Source organism: Budorcas taxicolor, chromosome 17 (genome assembly GCF_023091745.1).
Source record: "Budorcas taxicolor isolate Tak-1 chromosome 17, Takin1.1, whole genome shotgun sequence".
Lineage (NCBI taxonomy): Eukaryota > Metazoa > Chordata > Mammalia > Artiodactyla > Bovidae > Budorcas > Budorcas taxicolor.
This window is the reverse complement of record NC_068926.1, coordinates 57104394-57124189: the sequence shown is the minus strand read 5'-3', so window position 1 is coordinate 57124189 and position 19796 is coordinate 57104394. Positions and strand designations below refer to the sequence as shown.

Genomic DNA, 19796 nt, shown 5'->3' with positions numbered 1-19796 from the left:
AGATGTGGATTTAGGGTGTACCCCCCAAACAAACCTTCCCCAATCACAACCCAAGCATTCTATTTAAGTTTCAATGGACATACTATTGACTTCTTTAAAAGCATCTGATCTGACTCAAAAATTTTGTGTTCATGCCCACTGACACTGAGTAAGAATGAGAATTCAAAATATAAGTGGGGATGTTGTTAGCCTATGACATTTAATGTTTTCTTAGCTTCAGTTCTTAGCTGTATAACTGGTTAGGAAACAATGAGCACTGACGTGTAGTGACAATAAAAGAGGCTCAACTCAGCCTATGGTGATCTTTTTAAATGTTTTTATTAGTAAAAAGGAATGCTGGGGACTTCCCTGAAGGTCCAGTGGTTAAGACTCCACACTTTCACTGCAGGGCGCACGGGTTTGATCTCTTATTGGGGAACTAAGATCTTGCATGCTGTGTGGCCAGGCTAAAAAAAATTTAGTCTACCAAAAAGGAAAAAAGTGTCAGGTAGGGGAGGATTGCTAATTTTCAGTTTTGGTAAAGGTAGAGAAAAACAAGTAGTTTTTCTTGGTGGGAGTTATAAATCCTTAGAGGGCAATTTGACAATATCTATTAAAAATGCAGGTATATACACTCTGACCTAAAAATTCTCCTCCTGAGAATATTATATCCTACAAAATACTTGCTTACATGTAAAAAGTGATATTGCACAACTCCAGCAAAATACCCAGAAATGTGCCCCATTAAATAAATTATTCTATAGCCATACCAAAAAATAAATACTACTGATGATTAAAAAGAATGAAGCAGAGTTATATGTTTTAGATAGTAAATGAAAAATAATACAAAAGGAAAAGAGTTATGAAACAGTAAACTGGATATTTTTGTAGGTTCAGTATCCATTTTCCCTTCTTTTTGTTAACAGGCTCCTCTTTTTGCTTCAGAAACTACTCCACCCTATGTGGAAATCAGAGAGACTACTGAGTAAGTGAATGAGCACATTACCCAATCAAGTGCTATCTCTCCTAGGAATTTGAGTCTTAATGATACAAAGATGAAACATGGTTGGAGGAGGTACATCCAAATGGCAGTGTCTTGAGGAATGTCAATTAGCTCTTGTCCTTTAGGTCACAAAGTTGCTTTCCCAGCTTGATTCTTCATCTTTTCCAGCTTGGGTCTTCAGCTCTGTCATCTACCCCATATCCTTCCAATAAATTCCTTTCCATGCTAAGTCAGTCAGTTTGTTTCTATTGCTTGCAAATCAAATAAACCCACTGGTACTAACATAATCTTATTTTTGTAAGATTAAAGTTATATATAATATATAAGTTGTATATACATATACACACACATGCATATCTGAAAAAACTCTGGTAATATATCTGCCAAATTAATGGTGACTGTCTCAGGGTAGAAAATGGGTGGGATGGGATTATCAAGCACTTTCACAACTCAGTGTTTTTCTGCATTTGTCATTTTTCAATGTTCTTTTATAAATAGAAGACAAAAAACTGAACATTTTCACTAAGGTGGCTCCAGAATAAGGCTAAACAAAGGAAAACCTAGACTTTTCAGAACTAAACCCTTGTAGAGTTATTCTTCACCCAGTTGGTTAGAATCTGATACTAATGAATATAGTTTCTATCATTTGGAGGAATAATTGTCTTCTATAGTTTTTATTGGCACTAACTGCCCCTTAATCTCAGACTTCTTCCAAATACGTGACACTAGAACAAAAATAATAACTGCCAGATGGAAAGAATCCCAAATACCTTGTTTCTAACTGGCTATTGGACTTTTTGATTTGAATTTTTTAGCCTTCTAACAAACTCAACACATGTTATATTGAATTAACCAGTTTCTTACCAATACCTCTCTCTAAGCTTCCCTGTTTCTGCCCAAATCTACATTTCCCCAGCTCTTAAATCCTAGAAATAACTTTGCCTGTACCCTCATCTCTTTCTCATATCCTTTTGTATACCAAGTCCAGCTTATTTTATACTTCAAAATGTTTCAAACCCATCTCTCTTTCGCCAGCTAACACCCTATCTGTGTCTATAGCCTATTCCTACCACCGGATCTCTTTGCTTCTAGTTTCTTCCCTCTAAATTCAATGTTTCTCAACCTTTTCCCCCCATTATTTCCATCAGGGCCTTTTTAGCCTCCACCCTTCCCTGATTATCCTCACCACTGAAATGCTAATAACAAACATGTACTGTATATTTTTTTATGTACTGTAGCCCTTCAGAGGGCCACAAGTCACTATAATATCTAAGACTCCTCCTCCACAAGAACTCCCTTTTTACTCCCCACGGGGTAATACTGCTCCCACTGACCATGCACGCTCTAATCAATCTGTGCATCACCACCAAACTGGGCTAATCTCTGTAAAGCAGAATGTTAGCCATATCACTCACTGCCTGGCTCAAAAATGTTCAGTTTCTCCCTCTTCCAATAAGATGAGATAACACAGATAAACAGCCTGAGCCTGGCCCATGATTATGTGTTCAATAAATTTTAGTTTGCTCTTTTTCTTCCCATTTGAATACTGCTCTCCAAAAAGCTTACACCAATTCACATTCTCATTAAATGTGCCTGAAGGGCTGGTTTCCCTCCTGCAGCCTAACACTGGGTTTTTAATCTGACTTTGATAATTTTACCAATGTGCTAGCTCACTTGAGGGCTTCTTGTATTATTCCAGGTCACAGTGATTTCCTTCTGAACTTTGTCTCTGCAACCAATTCACATTCTGTATTCCTCATCTCAGCGAATAACATCATATTCGTCCAATTTTCCAAATTAGAAACTCTGCGTTCATTTTTTGACTCTTATTTCTGAAATTCTCACAGCATTTGGTTTGAATTACTGTCAGTTCTGCTTTAGAAATGTCACTCAGATCTAATCTATATCCCCACTGCTTCTTCCAGGTGAGAAAAGGCATTCTTACTGACCTCACTGTATTTTGCCTTGTACCACTCCAGGCTATCTTCAATGCTGAGGCATTCATTCTTCAAAACAAAGAAAAACTCTCACTGTCATTTCTCTGCTTAAAATTCTCTCATTTTGACTTACTTCACTCAATACTGTAAAGCAAGTATCCTTCAATTAAAAATAAATAAATTAAAAAAAAAACCATCTCTCATACCCATGCAACTGACTTCAGGCTGAAATCTAAAAGCCTTGCCTTAAGAATCTAGGCCCTCCATTCTGCTTCCAACTGTTCCTGATCTAACACTCCACTCCACACACCCAGAACACACAACTCCTCTTCAGTCACGGACTCTTCCAAGCCCTTTCATGACTATACGCCTGTCAGAATTTATGTCTACTATGGTAGACAACATATTACACTGTGATTAGTGTGTTACGTGTCTGTTTCTCGCGTCCTCAGAGAAAGCTGAAGGTGGGGAGGATAGCGTTTCAATAGCCCTGGCATCTCCAGCACAGTAAGTAAGAAGGCACTCTGTAAGTGCTGGATGACTGAATGAATTACCTTAACTGTAGAGCACCATTCTGTTCTTTTAAGTGTTTCACAGAGAGTCACAAAAACTCAAGTCTTTGACAAACAGGCTAAAAGCAAAAATTCTCTATTCTACTTCTTTTGATTCTCCACTGCATGAATTTGGCTTATAATAGGTGTTCAAGAAAATTCTATTTGGAAAAAGTTGATTCCTTGTTCTGTAAATAGGCTTTCTCTGATCAATGGTAAACTCATTCCCTTTCACTTTTGTCTATCTGCTTTGTGTCAGACATCACACTGAAGTCTGTATAGGTTAAAGCTATAGGTATGGACAAAACACAGTCATGATACTCACAAAGCTTACAGTCTTCATAAGTTAATGACGATAGTTATGGACAAAATACATACCTCCCGAATATTCTGCTGCTCCACTTCATGCCGCTTGATCATTATTTTCCGCTTGAAGAAACGACAGTTTTTGTCATAGTACAGTCTCTGCTGAGTGAGAAGGTGGGCTTCCTCTTCAGCCTGTGTGTGCTGCAAGTTCTCTTTATGCTTAGATATCCGCTCCTGCTTTTCCTTCTTGGGTGTGCTATGGTCCTCATTCATCTCCTTCACAAAACCAAAAACCAAAAAAAAAAAAGAAAGCCAAGCTCATCAGGCAAAAGGAACTATAGTAGCTTACTGCAGTGTAGATTACATTATTTTTGAAAGCAATTGAGAACGTAAGGTCAGAAAGGCTTGGTGGTGCAAAAAACACTCCCCCCTGCCATATGTCCCTCTCCCTTTTTTTTCAATCAATCAAGAGGGAGACATGTTAGCTCTCATGTCTCTGTCTTCTCATGCTCAGAAATCATGGGTTCCCTCATTTAACCAATATATGCTTGCTGAGATCTTATCATGCAACAGGTGCTGTGCAAGGCAAAGGATACAATGGTGAGCAAACATAGTATCTGCCATCATGGGGCTTTACAGTCTAGAATCAAAAATCAAAGAACCACAGAAATTAAGCGGAGATTACTGTGATAACTACTGTGTAGTTTAAGTACTTGGTTTGAGCAGTGTTTAATAAAAAAATATTTGACCTTGGTAACAACTAAGCTGAAATTTCAAAAATCTGTAGGAGTTAACCAGTGAAAAAGGACAGGGAAGAATACTCTGGGCAGAGGAAACAGTATGTGCAAAACTGTTAGGGCAGGTTAATTGAAACATGGTGCAGTTAAGGAACTGAGAGAAGGTCAGGGCAGGTGATACAGTGTGACATGAGATGAAGCTGGATTAGGTAGGCAGGACCACTGGAAGCCTTACAGGTCAAGTTAAGGATACTGAGCCTTAGCACAGGAGAAATGGATTTTATATATATGTGGGGGTGTCATAATGAGATGCATTTCAAAAAAGATGACTCTGGCTGCTATGTGGAAACCAGAATGAAGGAGGCAAGAGCATGTCCATGGAGACAGCTAGGAAGCTATCACAAAGTCCAGATGAGATATAATTATAGCATGGACAAAGGAGGTGGTGACAAGATGGAGAGAAGTATGCAGATGTCACAGACGGGAGGTAATGCTGCAAATGTCAGTAGTTTAAATTTTAGGAAAAAGCATTCTTCATTTGGTGTTAGAGGGTAAATAATAAACCATCTACATTTCCAAAAGAACAAAATACATAATTGTTTTAGATCATACGGGTGAAGGGAAGAAAGCAGTAAATCAGAACAGTTAAGAAGATGTTAGTCTACGGGGAAAGTAAGATCACTTTTAGAGAAAGTATTGGGCATCCTTTGTTCATACTGTTCACATCTACAAGCTGGACCTTTAATATCTGGTTAACTATTCAGTTGAAATCTTTTATTTATACCTATTTTACTTATGTTTTGTGATGTGGACGTCACACACTGTTTAGACTGTTTTTGCACTTAGCTAAGAAGTCTTTGTAAATCAACTTTCAATTTTTCTGTTCCAGTGAAATCTCAAGTGAAATATTAGAATCAATAAGAACAAGAGCTATTTCCATCATGGAGTAAGCTGGGATCACAACAGGAAGGCTGGTGGACTCATTTCTAGATGCTGTGACTTCACTACTAGGTTTGGCCACTATATTGCACATCCAAACTGAAATATGATCATAAAAATTCATTTCAAAATCAAGAATAAATTATTTCTGGATCATCCATCATTCTGGATTACCCAGACCCCAGTTATCTATCAACAGTAGGGATAATGGAGATTGTTCTGTCATCTCAAGGATGATACCTTTTATTTTTTTTAGGATGATACCTTTTATATCAGTATTTAAGCATACATGACATTTTCTTTTCCTAAAGATTTTTTTTTTTTGATGTGGACCATTTTTAGAGTCTTTATTGAATCTGCTACAATATTGCTTCTTTTCTTTTTTTTTTTAAAATGTTTTGGTTTTTTGACTGAGAGGTATGTGGGCTCTTAGCTTCTCTACCAGGGATAGAACCCCATACACTAAAAGGCAAAGTCTTAACTACTGGACCACCAGGGAAGTCAACAGTCTGAACTAAGCTTTACTTCATAAGGAGTAATACTAGCTTTGCATAGAGAAAGTCTTATTATAGAGGCTGACTTAAATTGAGTATAGGTTTGTTTTTCTTCATGAGAATGTGAAGGACTTGTACGCTTAGGCCTGTGGTCTTTAGCACTCATAAATCTGAGTATGGCAAACCCAAAACAGCTCTATGCCTGAGGACTAAGTGGGGACTCTCGAACGCTGTTCTGTGGGAGCATCTTCTAAAGATGGAATTCATACAAAGCTCCAAATACCTTTGGTACAGATGCTCAAAATGGTGGCTGCAGCCATAAAGTATGGCTTCCAGAGCATGAGAAAACACATGGAGCTCTAAGTAAAAATCTATCTGCAGTTGAGAAAATTCCAAAATTTGTTACTGAAAAATCAAGGTTATCTCTGTGATCTAGTAACATCTATTAGGATAAAATAATCCAGATCAAGAAATAAGTAAGAGAAAACGGAGAGCATGTAAACCTTCTTGGTTGGGCTATTTCTTTCCATAGCCTGGTTTTCCAGACCTTACAGTGTCAGGGATGATTCTCATTCTGTCAGTGCAGGTCAGATAGAAATTCTGTCAGTTCCAACAATTACCAGTGACCCTTCTGGGCAGAGCAAACCCCAAGGCACTTGCTTTTAGTTACTGATTTAAAAAAAGCAAAAACAAAATTAAAGAGGAACCTAGCTAACTCTCATACTGTTAACTTGGAATATGTGCCCAAGTGACTGATTTCATATACTAAATCAAGTCCCATCTGACTTCTGTTAAGCCTTAATACACTAGTAGTCCACAAGTGAGAAACCCTAAGTCTTATGAGAAGGAATGTCTATGGAACTGCAGGCAATGCAGCTATAAGTCCTGGTAAAAGGAGAAGTGAAGTCACTTGAGCTTCCAGTTCAAACTGCAGTTCCTCAGAGGAACTCTCTAAGTCCACCAGAGGTCTTCAACCAAATACTAAAGAATCAATCACTCACTGATCAAATATTTCACATGTACCAGGCATAGGGAAGTAATGACACAAAGGAAAAAGGCATATGGTCTTTGCTCTTACTGCTTACTGGCTAGTAGGGTAAAATAGCTCAAATAATCATATATCTATATATAGATACATATAAAAATAAAAAATTAGTGTTATAACACCAGAGGTACCTATCTTGGTCAAGGCAGTCAAGGGAAGGTTTTCCTGGGGAAGTGAAATTTAAGTTATGGTACTAATAAACAATCCTTAGTCTTACAAGGAGGTTGGAAAGGGATTGGGAGTGGGGATGGGGATGGGGAGAGCACTTTGATGGAAGAAAGAGTGTGAGCGAAGACTGTGGAGATGGGCAGAGCTAGATACACTTGAGGACCCAAAGGTGACCACTGTGGCAGGAGTAGTGCTGAGTTGGGATGGGTAAGAGGTGAAGGGAAAGTTGGTGTGAGGTAAGAAGGGAGGCTGGTAGCTGACCACATAGGGACTTCTAGTATTTTGATCAATGAGCAAATACAAATGAAAGAGCAATGAGAAGTCAATAAATATTATAATCATGAAGTGATATGATGAAACTTATGGTTTGAAAAGATCACTGGCTGACATGTGGAGAATAAACCAGAAGTAGGCAAGAATGGTTTAGAGGGTTCCTGAAGTGCTCCTGGACAAGCACCATGAGCATCATGTGGGAATTAGTTAGGAATGAACATTTCAAACTTCACCCCAGATCCACTGAATTAGAACATCTAGTAGTGGGTTAGCAATCTGTTTTAATAATCACTTCAGGTGATTACATTAGAAAGTTTGAGCATTAATGGGTTACGATATTATTCACAATGTAAGATGAACTGATTTTAAGTCTAGCCATTCTAACGGCAACTTGATGACTGCAAAATAATGGTATGCTTACCTCTTTTATTTTTTCCTTACAAATCTTATACTGCTTCTTCTGACTTTCTAAGAAAGTTGTCAAGTCTTTCTTTTGCTGGGCCAAGATCTGTTGCTGGAACTTCTTCTCATCTGCTGCAGCTACCTTTGCCTGATAAAATAACAAATATAATATAGGATGAATTGTTCTTAACACAGAATTCAGCTGTCTATTCTCCAATGCATTCAAAGAGTCCAAACGTACCGAACAGTATAATTTTTTTGGACACATAATCCATAAAACACAGAAAAGGAAGTACCTGTTTTGATTCTCTTGTATCTTACACAAAAATTTTTTTTAAACTTTTACCATCAAAAAATATATTCCCAATTATGGGAAAAACATGAAGGTAAACTGTAAATGTGTTTTATTGGACACATATATAAAATAAACGTGATGAAAGGTGGACCAAGGATTATAATAAAAACTCTTCATTATATTGTTGGTGGCCGAAGGGCTAAATTATAAAATAGATAAATAACCATGACTGGCCAGTTTCTTTTTTTCCCCCCAAGAATTTAACTCTCTAATTGGTTATTTCAACCATCAGATATCTGAATGAGGTCATCTTTAGTATAACAGGCAAAAAGTAATGACTTTTTGTTTTCTGAAGGATCTGCTATAATCCACAATAGTTGGGTATAGGACATTTTGAGGACTCCTAGATGGATAGAAAACAGACTAGTCTTTGGCCATATAAGCCTGAATGCGTCCAATCTCATCTGATCTCGGAAGCTAAGCAGGGTGGGGCCTGGTTAGTACTTGGAAGGGAAAAAATAAACCAAACAAAAGATAACCCAACCAATACTGGCTCCTGAAAGTGACCAAATTTAAGCTTAAGGGAACCATAGGTGAAGCACACGTGTAAGATGATATACTTAGAGAATAGAGGCGGGGAAGTATGCTTCTTGGTTCTTTCTATGACTCTTTCACTTTTATCTTCTATTATTAACAGTTTTTCCATATGAACAATTTTTTCCACATATTTACCAAATCTAATTCCCAAGAAAGACTGACTGGTTTATTTAATCAATATTACATGGGCAGAGGTTTTCATGACACACTGCCTCTAGATCGGTGGCTGTTTCGGGGAATGATCCTACAATTCTGATGTTTCCTCCCATGTAGAAAGAGGGAGAGAGCTAGTGAGCCTGATTACTGAAGCACCCCTGACACCCTGTCCCCAGTTACTCCATCCCCAGGGAGCACAAATTCACCCCTGCTTTCCCACACTATGTAACTATATAAGTCTTATCGGGGTGGGAAAGGCAACTGGTTTAGTACTGCCAGTGCCTGGGTGGGTGAGTCTGTTTAATTTTGTTTGGGATTGTTAGGCCCATTTCCCTTCAGATATAAATCACTTCTCTAACATTTATTGGTAATAATAAAGTGATATTTTGACTATCTGCATTACCCTCCTGCCTTTAAAATATATATATATATATTTATTTATTTGGCTGTGCCAGGTCTTAGTTGTAGCATGGAGGACCTTTAGTTGCAGCACGTGGGATCTAGTTCCCTGACCAGGGATTGAACCTGGGTCTGTTGCATTGGGAACATGGAGTCTTAGTCACTGGACCACCAGGGTAGTCCCCCATCTTGTCTGTTTTTAAAATTAGTTTAGAACCTGGATAGGGAAGAAAGATGTTCCTAGAAGACCCAACAGTAGCCAGATCAACTATTTGCTGCCACTGGTAAGGTGCCCATTCGTAGGCCAATGACCACTAAAAGGGACTACTTGTAGAGCACTTTTGAAGAGGACTGTGGGTGAGGCAGGCACAGAAACAGACCTGAAAGGTGCAAGTTTCCATAGGATAGAAGCATCTTGTTTCTTTTTATTTGTATCATACCTCCATCAGGGAACTGATGCTCAGAATACAACTGAATAGACAAGGATGCAATATATACTTTCAGTTACTGTTTGAACTTATAATGACAAATTTAAGTAGCCTCATAAAACCTGGATCCCCCTTCCCAAAGCAACCCTGTTCCTCCATCACGAAAAAGCACATCACTCCTGCCTCCTGCTCACGGGATGTGGCTGACTGGGACAGGCTTGGCTTAGCTGTGGCACGAGGGCATGAGAGTGTATACTGACCTCCTTTTCTATGATAGCCACTTGCTTCTTGGCCAGCTTCTCCAGCTCGATGGACGAGTTGTTGGCATGCGTCTCCACCTCTTTCTGTAGCTTGAGGCGGTGCTCGTCCATCTCAGCCTTCAACTTGTTCTCCAGGGCGATCAGCTGCTTCTGGTGCTGGCGCCGCATCCGCTTATAACCTGACATCTGTTCCCGCAACTCGTTCTCCTGCTCATGCTCATGGATCTGTCGTGTAACCTGATTTGGGTTGGGGAACAGAACTCAGGTTACCAGATTCATGGAAGAGGAACATTCAGGCAAAGCAGAAGAACCCTCTGGTAGAATTTTATTTATCATCATCAGCATCAGTTCAGTTACTATTTCCTGAACACTCACATGTTCCAGGCACTCTGTTGGGTCATCTCTAATCCTACAAACCATCTCATTCACTTGTTCATTCTATTGTTACCATCACCATTTTATAGATGAAGAAACTGAGACTTAAGAAATTAATGTATCCATTCAGCCAAAAATATTCACAGATTTTTGATATATCACAATATATATCCTCATGGTCATATAGCTAAAAAAGATTAGAGCTGGGATGCAGACCCATTTCTATCTGATTTCAGAAACAGCACATGCTATTTCCACTACACCAGGATCTTTCAACCTTAGCACTACTGAAAATGAGCCAGATACTTCTTGGTTTTGAGAGGCTACCTTGTGTGTTGTAGGATGTTTAGCAGCATCCCTGGCTGACCCAACAGATGCCAGTAGCACATCCCAAGTCAAGACAACATTAAAAATGCCTGTAGACATGGCCAAATGTCCCCTGGTGGGCATCTCTCTCTGGTTGGGAGGCACTGCACCACAGCATACTGCTTATTTGCTTCTTTTTAAAGATCACATCTCTAACAGTCATAGGGATCTTGAATATCCTTTTAACACAGTTTTAATGAGATTTATTTCTGCTTCTTAATATGAACTGAGTGGGAGTGAGAACAAGCTCTTTCCTTTTAAATCATCTATCTCCTTCCTCCCCTTCCCCACAAAAGAGATATTAACAATTACAAACACACACTTGCTCTCTGATGAGAAAAGATTCCTATAATTTTGGGATGGCTACTTTTCTTAGTAATTTTTCCTTAACCCATTCTCAAGTGACTATCCAACAAACTGAAGATTACAAGTGTAAATTTCAGCATCTCTTGTTTCTATTAAACATTTTCTGATTTTCCAGTCCTTTCTTCAATTTACAACCCCTCATTATTGTCTTGTTAAGAGTCTCTGGTCACTTCCTTCTAATCTTCCCTAGTTTAGTAGAAAGTCTTAATTACATAATTATAACTTTAATTTTGTTTCACACTATATAATTCAGTCATTCCAATCTACTACTATAAGACACTTATCCCCAGCCTAACCCGCAGACAAGTTTTATTGGAAATTTTCATGCTGCTCTTAATTCTCTACTGTTTTCATTTAATGGGTCAAAGTACATTTTGTACAAAGGACAGTTTGTACAGTTTCTTTGCTCTTTTTAGAAGGTGTTCCTGCCTTCTTGACTGAGTCCTTACTATCAAGAGAGTGCTATTCTGTAACTGGATAGCATTATCAAAGTACACCATTAAACAGAAGGAGAACTCTGAAATCTTTCCAGTTGAATCTAACACTAGGTTTCTCATATTTATTTTTCTTTTCTAAAGGACAACACTCTTTAAGAATAAAGAATAAGAGCGGAAGATGTTTCAAGACCAAAAAACAAACAAAAAACAGGACAGCATCACCAAAGAGGCACCTGACACTTTAAAGAAAATAATGTTTTGCCATCATTATTTTTTTTAACATGTATTTATTTCATGATAAAAGGAAAAATTAGCTTGAAATATATATATATATATGTTTCACTTTCTTGTGTCTTTCTGAAGTTCAATTATAGAGGAAAAAAATTCCAGTCAACTGAAAGTAGTTCATGTAGTTCTTTTCACGTTCACTTCTTTTTCAGACAAATACGGCAGTAAAGTGTCTGTTTTGGGGTAATGAGTTTGAGACATGTTTCACACATAAATTTATTTTTTTCTTATTTGATCATCCCTTCCTTAATCAAAGTCTCAAAGTTGAGGCATGGCACACTCTACATACAGCCATCATGACGCATTTAAATTTGCCAGCACATTGTTTGACTGGCTTGTGGTCAATAAATTAGTCTCAGGATAGCCACTTCCCTAAACCAGGCAGCCTCAAGATAAAATGGAAATGAGTTGTATCTAGCACATTTTCTATCCTGATTGGTGGGTGAGTCCCTGTGAAGAGGGTGGTCCTATCACATACCAGATCATATAAGCATGTGGTAGAGACAAATTACAAGCTCACCATGTTATCATTGTACATCACTGAATGTTAGGGGAGACATTTTGCTTGTAAATGCGAATGTATCCCATAATTTGGATAATCACTTTCTTAAACTCCTAATATCACCTTTCATTTGTTACAACCATAATTTCTAAATTTCAAAGTAATTGTCTTCTCAGGTACATTTAGAGTTACTGAGTTTTAGAGTTCCATGCTCAAGCTAGATAGATGAATTTAAATAAAAGTATAATTATATTTCATTTATCAAGTCTAACATGAAAGACATTAAAATATATTATTATAGTTACGTATTCAGTATGTTTTAAGTTTATACTTTGTGTTTTATGAATACACTATCTGGTCAACAATGAAAAATAGCTCATAATTTTAATCATGCTTTATGGTTTACACAACGTGCTTTCACATGTAATTTATTTCCTTAATTTTCATAAAGCCTGGGATTTGAACTAAGGTCCTAGGCTCTTGAATTGACTAAGGAAATTCATAACACCAAGGCAGAGAAGAAATGAAACTTTCTGTTATGAAGTAATGGAGGGAACCAAACACCCAAAAGAGTGAGAGCTGGAGAGAATGGTAAGTCTAAACTACAAACTGAATAACTCTGAAGTTTTGAAAAAGTTATCAAAATGTAATTGACTGGTTTTTACAATGATAGCCTCAAAAATGTGATCAACGAAAAATGGGTAGTATCATCTTACTACACTAAATAGGTTTCTGGGAGATAAATCTCATTCCATCCCTCCCTAAATAACTGATCTTGGGCAAATTACATAAATTTTTGAAGTCTAACAATAATATCTTCATTTGTAAAGGGGAACTACTGTGATGATGAAATAATATTTGTGCCTAGCAAGGTGTCTGACACATAGGAGATGTTGTATATATGTAGGTTTCCTTCTTCTGCCAAACTAACAGTAATTTTTTTTTCCCTCAGCATTTCTGGTGATGGAGACATAGTATAGAAGTGGATCCAAATTTGATGTGTGACACAGACGGCTCAACCCCGTCTCTTTGACAACCCAGAGGGGTGGGATAGGGTTGGGGGGTGGCAGGAAGGTTCACGAGGGACGGAAAATATGTATACCTGTGGATGATGCATGTTGATGCATGGAAGAAACCAGCACAATAATGTAAAGCAATTATCTTCCAATAAAAATTTTAAAAAAAGAAGTGGATCCAAGAGGAAGGACAAATTTAACAATAAAACCGTACCTGTATCCAGGTTGTGGATTATAAGTATATATAATTTCTGACTCTGAACTAGCTATTTCATATATCTGGATTCTGTAGCCATTGCATTCTACCCTACTTATTCCAGCAAAATTTGGCCCTAAAACAAACCACTTCATCCTAAGTGTACTTTATGCCTATCCCAAGTACAGAATATTGCACTAGGAGGCTAATAAACAACTTACTAAAGATAAAAGAGGAGTATGGTGGCTGATAATGTTACCCTCTTAAGAGATCAAGGCCAACTTACAAGACTAATTATGTGGAAGAATCAAAATAACATATATAATAAAACTGGCCACCTCAGCACCCAGAACAAATGAACTTTATAGCAAGTTCTTAAAAAGAATAGAATGAGTCACATACTGGCATCAGAAATTTGTCATTCCACTCTTTATAACACCTAGGGAAAAAAAATGTTTCAAATTCATACTAAAGTAATGACTGATCACAGGCAATTCTGCCTTATACAGAAAAACTGACATAAGGAGCTTTGAAACGCACACTTATAAATCCAAATTCTTCTGTGATAAGAGGACTGGAAGAGACTTCATTCATTCAACACTTTTATTGAGAGACTATGGTCATGTGAGTTGGGCAGTAGCACAAGTGAAAAATATTATCAGCAATGATCTTAGTGAGATTAAAAAACCAAGAAAAAGGAAAAGAGGAGATGTGCAATATTTTGATAAGCAGCCTCTGGTATATTTATGCTGAGGTTCTAGTATTTTTATGCTTGTCTATCAAACTCTTTCAGGTATACAATTTCACAGTCAGCTCAATGATTAGGTTGCATTTTTAAAAATCAATTGAAGATTTCATTTTTATATGAGCTTTTCTATTGAATCTGGTAAAACCAAAGTAAAAGAATCTGTATTTGAATGGATAGAACAATAATCATTTTTCTCTCACATGCTTTCCTGGAGATTAGAAATTAAGAGTTTCATACCCCTCTCCCTAATGTGCATTCTAACATAAATCCACACATGTAGCAAGACCACTGCATTCTAGTTGGAATTCCTTTACAAGGCCAGACAGAGGCTGAACTATCTTATAGAATGACCTTGGTGCTCTCTATAGTTACATCTACTTGGGAACTGCCAGGGACCCAGGACACTATGAAATTTTCAGAAATGACATCAGATGTAACAACAGCTGAAAACACACTTATGGGTCACTAATATAATTAAAATATTAGGGCCTCCATTCACCAATAATAAAAACTCAAGGGAAGCACATCTCAAGAGTCCAAGAAGTCAGATGAGTAATTCTGAAGAACTATAAAAATAACTCTTTTCTTCAGACAACAAATTAGCCCAGTATGAACTTTCTTACAGAAAAAGAAAAAGGATAAAATAAAAGAGATTCTACAAAATGCCCTTCCTTCTAATTTTTCAAAATAAGGTCAATAACTTCTGCTCTTAAGTTACATATATATATATATATAAATTATATACATATATATATACGTGTAAAGTTTCCTTAGAGTTTACTCTGGCATCAAGGTCCTTTGTTGCAAATGTAATTGTGCAACAGTCCATGATAATGTAAAAAAAAAAAATCTCAGTTTTAAGGTGCCAAAATAATAAAAAATATCTAGTAGTAAAAGCCTGTAGATCCCTGGCTTAATATATTTGTCAACAGCCCCATTCAAAAGCACAATGTAGAAAGAAATGCTAAGGGGAAAAACAGCAGAGCTAGGCCTCTTATAAGTTTATGTAGAAGAGGTAGGCTGATAAGAGAAATTTGAGGAATTGCGATCATTTTTTTTTATCAGTTTGCAAGCCTGTTTAAAACAGACATCACTCATTTATCTAGTAACTGAAACAATAATTTCTAAATTCTTTTTCTTTTTGCTGTTCACTTTTAGATCACTCTGTGGCTTGCTAACACTTCTGCTAGAATGTTATAAAGAAAGAGTAAGACCAAAATAAATAAATCAGTATAGTATTTCTACTAACCATGAGAAGTTAAGTTTCAACAGTGACTTGATTATTTAAACCCCAGTCTTTCATTTTCCCATGATCTTGTTCTTACTTTTATGTCATTTTAAGGAATTTTAGACTTTCTCATTTGAGTAGGGATCCACAAAAAATAGTAAGGTGTGAGATAAGTTTTAAAAAATTAGATACTTCCTTCTGATGTTCCAGTATCTTGATTTATACATTCTTACCGGAATCAGCCTTTAAAATAACATAATGGATAGTGGAACTGTAGTAATCGATAATACATATTAAAATATCCATACCAACAGTTAAATTGTCCAAAATAGGACATGGAACAACACAACACGACACTACTTTTCCCTTCATTAATTTTTTTCTCCCTAAAAACCATTCAATACAAATACTGCTGAACTCGAATAAACTTACATCAATCCCACTCTGACTCCCAAATGATCACATTTGCAGAAGATAAACCATAAACCAACTTATTCTCTGACTACAGAAACAGCCTATCAGCCACTCTGTTTTTAACTTAATGCAAGTGCAGGGGCCTTCTAGCAAATCAAAAGTCCATCAGATAGACTGATCCCAGCTGTTCTCTGAATGGGCACTAGGAAGTCTGCAGGATTCAGAAGGGTTCCTAAGGACTCTGCCTGTGGCCCTGAGATGGCCTAGTAGGGAAGCAGCTTTCATCATCCACAGAGAGGGAGACTGATGGCTGATATACACATAGAGTAGCCCTGGGTGAGTCCACAAATGCAAGCGTGAGATCATTCTGGCATGGCAGTAGTGATCTTCCTGGGCAGCAGGAGAGGTCATGAATATATGATGTGGGAATGAGGGTGTGGCAAGTTGACAGAAGAAGAGAACCTGTCCCAGAGAGGGAAAACCCACTTGGTACAATGTCTGCTTCAAATATTCAAAACCTGCTATGGAGCCCTGAATCTCAAGGGCTGTTCATTTCAACATGCACAAGTCTGGATAAAGGTACAAGTCTCACAAGAGTCAGTGGTAAGTAGTCATATTCCAAACACACCGTATTTCTTATGGTATCAGGTATCATGGTATGAAGGTATTTATTCTTTAATAATTTCATGATACTTTATTTAGACTCAAAGCATGTTTTATAGTTGGCTTAAACAATCATTAGCAAATACAGAGTGGACATTTTAAGATCTCCATTACACAGTACGGCATGCATTTAAAATGAAAAATTGTTCACTGAAGAGAATGCAAGAAACTTCGATACAAAGGAACTTAAACGCAGGCTTATTTATAAGCAGCCTAAATTAAATTGCTTGCTTTTAGACAGCAGCAGGCATAGCAATATGTAGGTGCTTTAACTTCCATTTTCCTTATATTTTGGGTTTTTCAAAATTACAATCCATTATCAATTCCAAAGATAAACGAAGCCTTTTAAAACACTTGAGAATTAAAAGTGGAAATCAGATTTTAAAAATAGGACAAGAAAAAAATTATCATTTCTGGGTCGGCCTCAGATGATGTCATCATAGGTTCTAAATGTAATAGCCGGGCAGTGTACACTAACTCTTCCTGCCCATGTGACCTCTAATATCAATTCAGGCAAAACAACTAATATTTCAATAATTTTTTTGGCTGAGAAGTGAGATTTGGAAGCAAAAGATTAAAGAGAGTTTAGACTGCCAAGGATGAAACGATGTGAATGTGTGTGTGTGTGTGTCTGTGTCTGTGTGTGTGTGTGTGTGTGTGAGACTCTAAGTGCGCACGCGCACGCGTGGGGGGCCGAGGGGAGGAGGCATGAAAACTAACTCTTCCAGCACACACCCCTTTTGCTACTACAAGGGCATCCAGCAATCACATTTGCAATAGTAAAAATGCTGAAGGATCCTACAGTATCTTTGCACCCACAACCATCCCCACCCTCTCTTACAAAGCCCTTCTTGCTCTCCGGGTGCCAGGAAATTCTTCAGGGGTTAAATGGGGAAGTGCAGCCACTACCATTGTTGAAATAAATAAATGAATGAACCAGAACGAACCGGCAATCCATCCCTGGGAAGCAAGTATCTTATTTTCTACAATTATATACGTTAGCCAGCAACCATATATATATATTTTTAAATTGTGTTTTATCTTTTGATGTGTGTGTACACATTACAGACACACATGCATCTATACAAAAAGGAGCATAGTGCCCTGCATACACACACATCCAATACCTTTAAAATATTTTTTAGCATTATTATTTCAATGAAAAGACAAACAGCATTTACAAAATTAAGATACATTAGCAACTTCATCTCAAAGGCCTTTTATTTTGCACACACAGCATATATAAATACACACACACACACACACAAAGGGTTTTTTTTCCATGCCGTAGACAATGCTAAAATATCTGAGATCAGGTTGCTATGCCAACAGATTTTTTCTAAAATGAATAAAATTATTAGGAGGGAGAAAACATTCTTGACTCCTTTCCTCCCATCCATGAAGCCGAGAGAAGCTCAGGGAGGGCGAGAGGCTGCCAGATGGGGAGGAGGGGAAGGAAGGGAAGGTGGGTAGAGGGGTGTTTGCTTACCAAAGATGCTGATTTGATCGTGGCAAAGCGCTCTCTGTTCCGGTAGTGGAGGGCCTGGCTCTGAACTGACTGGGTAGGCCGCGGCTCAGGCCTGGGATCGCCGTGGCCCGCCTCATCCCTTATGAATACATGATCCTGCAGAAATGGATAAAAACAAGGAGAAAGTCCAGCTGTGCTCTTTCCTCGCCGGCTGCCTCTCTCTCACCCCTCTTTCTGCACAAGCACTGCTGTTTGAAATGCATAGTTTAGCTCTCTGCTAGTCCCCGCAGCTCCCACGGTACAAAATGAATAAGCAACACATTGCAGCCTTCAGTTAGGAATGTCAGCTGATCGCTAGTGGGATGCCTTCTGAATCCCTGGCAGGCTTTTTCTTTACCTCCAGAATTACATATATGCAAAAGAAAAAAAGAATAGAAAAAACAAGGCAATGTACAGACTCCTTAGAACAGTTTGCTTAAAACGCTGTAACCAAATAATTCCTTTAAAAATGTCATGTCCATGTCTAGCAAGGAAGGTGCTGGTGGCTTTTAACATAAAAGCGAGCCTCCGCCTCATTCCCTTGAAAGATCTGCTTTCTCAATTTAATTTTATTTGAAATCTGTTCGGTAGGATCATCGTTCTGCCTAGAACCAGTGTAGGCTTGTGCTGAACTGCCTCTCTATCTTGTGCTGGGAAGATTCGGCAGTCACTGAGGGATCCTGCTTTCCAGTCATGATCGTACACAGTTCTAGCACCTTCTCTCTACAGCTTCTGAAAGGATCTTTTTTTTTAGATTTAAAGAGACAGGCATACAATTTAAACTAAATGATACTTTCACAAATTCTTCCTCAACTCTGTGTCGGTATGGTCACAAGAGTGAGTATAGCTGGAATTTAATGCCCTTGACTGATTTAATCAAGTCTGTGCTTCTTGATGGGCAAAGATGATTAATCTTATTGTAATGCCCAGTGAAAAATAACATTCCCTGGAAGGATAATAATGGATGTTTCTTAAATGCCATTGAAATGACTTTTAAAGGGGAAAATGCTTTCAAAGGGCGATGCTTTGCTCTATAAAAGATGAAGTGGTCAGTCAGTAAGTAGCACTAACCTTTCAGAAAAAAAATACTATAATAAGTAATAACTCAGAAACATGTACAACCATGGGGAATTTTCAAATAGTACATGTTCAGGACGGGGAAGGAAAAATTCTCTTATTGCCCTGGGGTTTTAGGAGAAACCATTGTGAGAAGTCAGTTTTGCATTCTGTCTCTGGCTATTTGGAATCTTTTATAATTGCCCTTTCTTTCTTCAGGAAATAAAATTATAAAGAGGTTTAAAAAACAAAATTTTGTTCTATAGTGTAAAATGTTGACAAGTCAAAACATATAAACTCCTTGAGGAAAATTAAATTTTACACCCAGGTTTCTAAGTAAAAGAGAAGAGCCATGATTACATTTATCATTGGGCTAATTTTCTTTTCCCTTTTATAAAGTTAGAATGCTTCAGAATGTTTCGAGGGTATCTACCGTTACATCTATATTTAGATTTTTTTTCAGAATTACTATATTGTGGCCTATTTTGCTTTCAAATAATGAAAGTACCTTTAATGCCACTGAAGGCATATATATCAAATTTGTGGGGTGCTCTACCTCTGTGCTGTTCAATAAGATAGGCTTTAGTCACATGAATATTTTAATAAAATAAAACATAAAATTCAGTTTCTCACATGGATATTTTAATTAAATAAAATGTAAAATT

General features: G+C 37.5%; 1 protein-coding gene across 3 annotated transcripts in view; it reads right to left on the bottom strand.

Moving 5' to 3' along the window:
* TAOK3 (TAO kinase 3) overlaps nucleotides 1–19796 on the bottom strand; it is a 184227-nt gene that overhangs the window by 15822 nt on the left and 148609 nt on the right. For all 3 annotated transcript variants that reach the window (XM_052655171.1, XM_052655172.1, XM_052655173.1), the window contains 4 exons: nucleotides 18058–18192; nucleotides 9970–10206; nucleotides 7854–7982; nucleotides 3849–4052 (listed from right to left, as the gene is read on the bottom strand). In XM_052655171.1, coding sequence (XP_052511131.1) covers nucleotides 3849–4052; nucleotides 7854–7982; nucleotides 9970–10206; nucleotides 18058–18192 — 705 coding nt within the window. The remainder of the gene's footprint in view (nucleotides 1–3848; nucleotides 4053–7853; nucleotides 7983–9969; nucleotides 10207–18057; nucleotides 18193–19796) is intronic.